Genomic DNA, 7,650 nt, shown 5'->3' on the forward strand with positions numbered 1-7,650 from the left:
GGCGGCGGCACGGGCGGCGCGGCGGGCGGCGGGGGCGGCGGCGGCGAGGGCGGGTGCACGTTCCAGGAGGTGGAGATCGCGGTGACCATGCTGTATGAGCTTGGAGAGGGCGCCCCCGAGGACGCGTTGAAGCCCGGCACCGGCGGCCTGGGCCAGCTCGCGCTTGTGCTGCTGGGCAGCGCCGGCGCGCTGCCGCGCGGCCGCCACCGCCTCGTCGCGCTCGCGGCGATGGAGGCGGCGGTGCGGTACGCGCGCGTGGTGCAGCAGCAGGCGCAGCAGCCGGCGATACCGGGGGTGCTGTCGCTGTTCCTCGAGCCCGGGCGCGGGCTGGGGCACCCGAGCGTGGACGTCGGCACGCGGGCGTGCTACCTTTTCAGCCGGCTGGTGAAGCTTCTGCGCAGCAACCTGCGGCCCTATGCGGGCGACATCCTCTCGTCCCTGCAGCCCCACCTGGTCGCCGTCGCGACCGTTCCCCCGCCCGCGGCCGCGCAGCCGGGGCAGTCCGGCGGCGGCGCCGCCGGCGGCCCCGCGGCGGCGTCGTCGCCGGCGGCGCTGGTCGGCGGGCGGGAGTCGAGTTCGGCGAAGCAGCTGGCGCCGAGCACAAGCCCTGTGGACGACCGGCTATATGTGTTTGAGGCGGTCGGGCTGCTGCTGGGGCAGGAGGATATTCCCTTGGAACAGCAGCAGGCGGCGCTGTCAGGGCTGCTGCAGCCGCTTATGCGGCAGATCGAGGGCAACCTGCGGCCGGCGGCGGCGGGCGCGGCGGCGGGCGTGGTGGCGGTCGCCGGCGACGCGGCGGCGGCGCGCGCCCCGCCAGCATGGCTCATTTTGCAGGTGACCCCGGGCCTTGATTGGTGGCGGCCGTGAAAAGGTGGACTTGTCGCGCCATTAAGCGGCGGACGTGCGGAGAAGGAGCGTTGTGTCATAGCGTCTGTTGCGTATGGAGGTTCCGGGCCACGTGGTGACCCTTCCGCTGCTGCGCCCACGGCCCTGGCTGTCCTCCTGATCTCCCCCTGTGGCGCCCCCCCAAAAGCAAACCGGCCTGTGTCCCTGTCCTGTCCCCCTGTTCGCAGGCTTTGGAAGCCATCGCCCGGCTCAACAAGGGCTTCAAGGCCGACATGTGCACGCGGACCCGGCCACAGCTAGGTGCGCCCAGATCCCCGACCCTCGCAGCTCCTTTGCTCCCCTCTCTCCCCGTGTCGCGGCTGTTTTGCACTCCCACCTAATGTTGGAACACAATACATACTCTCACACACAAGACACGTGTCACTAACACACAACATCACACACCAAACACACACAGGCCAGATGTTTTTGTCGTGCTTGGAAACAGCCATCCAGGTGCCCAAGGCGCTGCCGGGCCACAAGCAGCTGCGCGCGCGCTTCATCGCGTTTGTGCACCGCATGGTCGAGTCACTGCTGGCCGGGGTGCTGCCCTACCTGCCCATGGCCCTGCAGGTGGGTGGGTGCGCGAGTGCGCGCGCGCGTGTGTGTGTGTGTGTGTGTTTGTGTGTAAGTTGTGCGAAGGAGGTCGTTGTGGTAGTGGCTGCCATCTGTGGCTGTTGCTGCTCTCGGCCAGCAGCTGGGCCGGGCAAGGGGCCATTTCGCGCAAGTCTCACTCCAGAGCCAACGACGCTGCACCTGCCATCACTTCGAGCGACCCTCGTGGTCCTACGCTGCCTGTTCGGTGTTCCCAACGCCCCCTCACTCACACACACACACACACACACACACACACACACTTGCTCACTTGCTCACTTGCTCACTCACATGCGTACGTATTTCACGCTTACATAATCCACCTAACGCGTCCACACGCACACTCTCTCCCAGGTCCTGATGCACACCCAGGCGGACGCGCAGGACACCATCGACGTCCTCTCCCTCATGACCCAGCTCATGACGCGCTTCAAGGACGCCATGCTACCCCTGGTCGAGGCCATGCTGCCGCCCGTCGCCGCGCGCGTCGCCGCGCTGCTCGGCCCGGACTGGGACTGGTCGGGCCGCCAGGCGTCCCCGCCGTCCGCCGCGCCCGCGCCCGCCCAGGCGGCGGGCGGGGGTGCAGCAGCGGCAGCGGCAGCGGCGGGCGCGCAGCGGGCGGCGGCGGGGCAGCAGCAGCAGCAGCAGGAGCAGGGCGGCGGCGGCGGCGGCGGTTCCGGAGCCGAGGTCGTGGCGACACTGGAGGAGGCTCGGGAAAAGGGGGAGCTGCAGCGGGCGTATTACTCGTTCCTCCACGGCCTCGCGCACCACGGCCTCGCGGCCGCGCTGCTGCAGGCGCCGGCGTCGGTGCTCGACTCGGTGCTGGCGTCGCTGACCCAGGGCGCGGCGTCGCACGTCGACCCGACCGTGCGGCGCACGTGCCTGCAGGTGCGGAGGGGAGGTCTGTCGCGCTTTGGGGGGCTTGCGGTGCTGAATGGCGACACATGAGATGATGAGTCTGAGTGGCAGCGACCCGCACAGGCCTTAAGATCACATCCCCCGCAACGGGGTGCGCGTGTCCGCCTCCCCGGAGGCGGCGCGCGCGCCCCCGAGCGGGCTCCCTGTGGGATGGCATTGAGTCATACCTGTGCAACAGCAGCGCCGCCGCCAACGCGCGCACCCGGCCGCGCGTTATGCCGGCCGGGGGCGCCGGCGGCGTGCGGGCCCCGGGGTACAGCTGGCGGTGGCCTCCCCAACCGCCGCCCGGTCTCAAAGCCGGGGCCACAGCCCAACAAGCACCCCCTTGCTCTCGCACTCTCAACACAATTCTCGACCCCTCTGGTTGCGGCACCGGACGCCTCGGCTCCGCCCACACATGCTCCGCCCACGCACACGCCTCCAACCGCCGCCAACCGCCACTGAGGAACCGAAATCGCTTGTGGTGGAAAATCCCCCAATAAGGTTTTTGAGCGTCTGCTGGCGGAGTGGTGCGCAAACGGAGAGGTGGTCCCGGGCTTCAAGCGCTTTGCGATGGAGCAGCTCGGCGGCGAGGCGTGCGTGCTGGGCCTGCTGCGCGCGAGCCAGGGGCTCGACGCGCGCGACGCGGCGACTGCGGCGTTTGTGGGGGAGGTGGCGGCGGCGCTCAAGCTGCTGTATGGTGAGAGCGGGGGCCACGGGCCGGCTGGGCTGTGGCTGCGGGTGGGGGCGTGTGAGCGGGGTGGGTCTGCCGCTCGCCTTGCTGCGACTGACGGACCCTATGCTTTTTCGTGGGGCGTTGCTGGCCAGCCGTTCAGACGGTCGGTGGTCAGCGGGTCGTTGCAGCGAACGGCTGATGTAACGTTTCCCGACTGCAGCGCCCCGCGCGGATTTATGTCTTCATACATTCCCTGTCAATGAAACACACACACACACACACACACACACACACACACACACACACACACACACACACACAGAAAAGTGCGGCGACGAGTTTGCGGCCCACCTCTGCGGCCGCGTGCTGCCCTCCCTGGGCCTGCCCCAAGAGGTGCAGCAGCAGCTGGTGCACCACGTGCGGGAGTCCGACCCCAAGCAGCTCAAGGACTGCCTCAGAAACGTGCTGCTGCAGACCAACGCCGCGGCAGCCGCAGCCGCCGGAGCGGGGGCGGGCCGGTAGCCGAGGCCCGTGGGGCCGGGGTGCGGGCCGGGGGCTCGTGCCCCCGGCGGCCGCGCCGGCCACCTTGGCCTGTTTTCCAGCTCCGGCCACCCGCCCGGCCCCTTGCCCATGCGTCCCTGCGCCCCAGCGCTCCGCCGCCCGCAGGGGTCCCTTTTGTCGGCCCCCGGGGTCCGCTTGCCCCCGCCTCACCTTCCCGGTCGACCGCGCACGCGCAGGCGCGGCAGGAACCACTCTGTACAATCCATCAATCCGTCGCGCAACTCAGCTGGTGTGGCAGGCGGAGCGCGCGCTCGCGCCTGGTATAGGCCTGTCCCTCTCTTCTTCCCTCTGCCTCTCTGGCGTGTTGTGTCTGATTCGTCCCTTTCTGTTTCTCGCCTGGTAGAGCACTCGCCAATTCCAATCCAAGCCTTTCACGCCGCCGACAGAGAGGCACTGCAAAGCACTCAAACCCATGTCACGCACTATGACGGCAGATTCTTGGGTGCGCCGCGACCCCAGTCTGGACTGCCCGGACTGTCCGGCCTGGGCAGCCCCCACCCTCCCAAAAACAGCGACCTGCCTGCCCGTGTTGTCGCAGCCTCGAGTTGTGGCACCGTCTGAGCGCCGCTGCTGTGTAATGCTACCGGCTGTTTCACTTCCGGCTTCCAGGGACCAGGTTTCGGGCCAAACTTAGCCAATGTAGGGTCGCTACAGGGCAGCCGTGACCGACCCGGGCCTGGCAGGTGCAGCTGCGAAACAGAAGCAGCATACAAGGTCTTGAGGTGTGCGGGCCCAGGGGCCGGGCAGACTCTTATAAGACGCCACCATGTGCGCACAGGCCAGCTTTCTGCAGTGGGTTGGTCATCTGCTCAAATCGAGAAGGCACGAATTGGGGTCCCTTGCAGGATTGGCAGGCTGTGACCTTTGTACTCGTGCACTTCACAGCCACCTTCCAGGTGGCTGGTGACAGCGCTCGGCAGGTGGTTGGTGGATAGCCTGGCAGCTGGCCCACCAATCCCCAAGTCGTGTCTTGACAGGCTGCGACGCGTTGGCGGCATCCAGGCGCCCACCCATGTGTATATACCCCTGCGCTCCAGCCGCTCCACCCTTTGTGCCACCCCTGCAGCCACATGCGCACAACCACGCCTCGCAAGAGAGGCCTGGCGGGACATGGGCCTGCTCGGCTGCCTGCACTCCTGCTTGTGGGCGCTTGATTCGCGTGGGTGCCTTCCACCTGGTGGGCTGGTGACTGCCGCCATAGGGGTGTGCGACGGAGGGTAGGCTGAAGCAGCCGTGCTCATGGCAGGACGCGCATGGCTCATCCAAGGGCTGATGAAAGGTGTTAGCATAGTAGAAGAGCTGGCCGTTGGATTCTGAGTGCAGTGATGCAATCAATCAGGGGCTTGCCTCGGCCACCAACCAGGGGCAGGCAGGCTGCCTATAGTGTGTGCACGACGATGATATGACTAAGGGGTCGTGCATGACTGCACCGACTGCATGACTAGCGAGATGCATTACACACAGCGGCTTGGACGACTGCGCGCACTCAACGCTGCAGCCCTGCGCCAATCAGGCCAAGGCGCAGGCAACCAAGCCCGCCGAAAGCTCTCAGGCACAGACCCGCCCCAAAACACACGAGCAGGGTGCCGTGTGCAACTTCGTTCGGCACACCAATGGCGGCGCAACAAGTCTCAATGCCCTCCGCCTGCACGCATCCACTCAAACAATCTTAGGCTGATAGAAGGACATCCCAGTGACCACATCAGCATGAGACCAACGCATGGCCCCTGGCACAAGCGCTCAAGACTGTCTAGCTGTCCAATCTCACACGCAGGGCGTGCGCGGCCACGCGACGCAGCCAGCGCGTTCGTGCCACCCAGCCCCTCACCCGCCGCTTGCCCGCCGCCCCACCGCAGCCCCACGTGCGCCCGCCGCCCCTCCGCGCCCGCGCGTCCAGGCGCTGCTGCCGGGCGCGTCGCTGCAATTGACCTCAGGCCGTGAGAGTCGGATTGGCGGGAGACAGGGGCCTCCGTCTCCCGCTGGTGGGGGCCGCTTCTTGCTCACGGCCAGAGCTTCTCCTTGTGCAGGGCGCCCAGGCGGTCGGCGGCAGCGATGGCGTCCGCCACCATGCGCGCCGTGACCTGCGTTCGGTTGGCGCGCGGCGCAGGACGCCGGGTGGGGCGCGGCGGCAATGACGGATGGCAGCGCACCGAGCTTAGGACGGGCCTGGCATTGTGCATGGTGGGGTAGCCCGAGGCCGAAAAACACGAGGGAGGGTCAAGACCGTGCAGCGCGATTATGCACAGGTGGCGTGCGAGGCCGGTTCCTGCCGCTTGGGTTGTTGGCACTAGGCACTGGCGCCCCCCTAGGCCGCTTTGCCCGCAGCCGCCTGGCGCTTTGCCTCCACGCCCCGTTCCATCCTGCGGGCTGGCTGGCGAAACCGCCTCAGCGCTCAAAGCACCTCAAAGGGCTCGTTGTGGCTCGTCTCGCCCTTGGCCACGCAGCGCTCCGCCACCTGGGGGACGCGGCAAGGCGCGTGCGCACCGCCGGGTAATCGGGCGATTGCCTGAGTCCGCAGAGGCACTGGCACGCAGGGGGCGCCTGTGTTTGAGCCCGGGCTCAAGCCGTTAATTGCAGCCCTGTTGCCAGGCCAGCGGCGGTCCAAATTTAAAGCGAAGGCCCCTTCACGCGTCTGCCTGCAGCCAGCCAGCAGTGTCCCAGCCGTTCAGCGCCCAAGGCGCGCTACGCCACCCCCCCCCAAAGCAAAATACACGCAGCTTCGCCAGAGGTTCAATCAAACAAAAGCGTGCACGAGCACCCCAGCACGAATCATCGTGACGAGCGGCCCGCCACGGCTCCTCTCGCTCCGCACACGCGAGCGCCCAAAACCCGTGCAGCACGCCATTCATACCGCCGGGGGCGCAAGCGCGCACCTTCATTATTGCGTCGAGGTCGCCGGCGTCGACGCCCACCTCCCTGAGAGTGGTCGGCAGCCCCACCTGCGCGGTTGACACGCATGCAGCCAGGACACCGCCGTCAAAATTCGCACAGCGCTCCAAACAACTGTGTGCGTCTGGCGTGTTGGTTATCTGTTCCAAGGCGTGGGCCCTCCCAAAAAGCCCAGGCTGGCTCGGCACAACTGTGGAGGTTTGTGCGGCCCCGTCCGGCCCCGCTGCCAGCGCGCGTTGAGACTGTGCGCAGCACGGGCGACGGCCCCATCCAAGGTCGCCGGGGCGGGCGCGCGGGACCCGCGGGGCGGGGCGGGCGGCGCCGCACACACGCCCCCATGAGGCGTGCGGCCACCCGACGTGCGGCCTATATCAACAGCAGGATCAGCGGCAGGATTTGGATCGTGGCAGCCCCACGGATCACCTTATCGCAGAATGTCAGCACTGTGTCTGTCTCCTCCTTGGGGCGGCCCTCCAGCACCATCTGGGTGCACAGGCCAAACGCCACCTATTTAGTAAGCATACGAGAAGGGGTTGTTGAGAGGTGAGGAGGCGGAACGGCTGCTTCACGGCGCCGCCCAGGAAGGCAGGCGCCAGTGATGAGCTTCGGCAGGCAGACTAATGCAAGGGTTTTGGGGGCAGCCGCAGCATTTGTCCTGCTGGCTCCTGATCGGCCGCTCCCAAACCCCTTCGCTTCCAAACAGCCGTGTGTTGTCGTACGCTCATTGCTGACCGCTCACAGCCCGGCTACACCCGGCGCGCGCACGCGCCTTTTCCCCGTGCATGTAGTCGTGAGTGCAGTCGAGGCAGGTCAGGCCTGCGGCCAGACACACCAAAGGAAGCACAGTGGCTGTCATTGCGCGGGCAGATTTGAAAGGACGGGCGTCGCGGGCAGCCACCCGCCGCTGCCGGCCGCCGTGACGCAGGCTCAAGCAGGCACTACCCAGCCACCGTATGGGCCTCAAAATCAATAGCACTGAACACGTTGATCCTGGCCGGCGCTCTACGCGTATGGCTGCCTGCAGGGGTGTGGTTAACTGCGTCCGTAAGCGCCAAAGCCAGCGGGGCGGAGGCGGGGCCTGTGAAGTAAGACCCGCGAAACAGACGCCGTCACCCACCGTTGTGGCAGGCGTGTGCGACGCACAGCCC

The 7,650-nt window shown here is 67.3% G+C and overlaps 2 protein-coding genes across 2 annotated transcripts; one reads left to right on the plus strand and one right to left on the minus strand.

Moving 5' to 3' along the window:
- Nucleotides 1-87: 87 nt before the first annotated feature.
- MNEG_9470 (hypothetical protein) lies at nt 88-3,574 on the plus strand (the record flags this gene model as incomplete). Its single annotated transcript, XM_014042056.1, has 6 exons — nt 88-834; nt 1,074-1,146; nt 1,304-1,458; nt 1,834-2,367; nt 2,959-3,076; nt 3,375-3,574. 6 exons carry the CDS (start codon nt 88-90, stop codon nt 3,572-3,574), a joined length of 1,827 nt encoding a protein of 608 aa, XP_013897510.1.
- Nucleotides 3,575-5,613: 2,039 nt separating this feature from the next.
- Nucleotides 5,614-6,985, minus strand: MNEG_9471 (Glycerol dehydrogenase; the record flags this gene model as incomplete). Its single annotated transcript, XM_014042057.1, has 4 exons — nt 5,614-5,694; nt 6,015-6,068; nt 6,487-6,552; nt 6,926-6,985. The coding sequence occupies 4 exons, from the start codon at nt 6,983-6,985 to the stop codon at nt 5,614-5,616; spliced, it is 261 nt and encodes an 86-aa protein (XP_013897511.1).
- Nucleotides 6,986-7,650: the final 665 nt, after the last annotated feature.

The sequence above is a fragment of the Monoraphidium neglectum genome (genome assembly GCF_000611645.1).
Source record: "Monoraphidium neglectum strain SAG 48.87 unplaced genomic scaffold scaffold01949, whole genome shotgun sequence".
Taxonomy (NCBI): Eukaryota; Viridiplantae; Chlorophyta; class Chlorophyceae; order Sphaeropleales; family Selenastraceae; genus Monoraphidium; species Monoraphidium neglectum.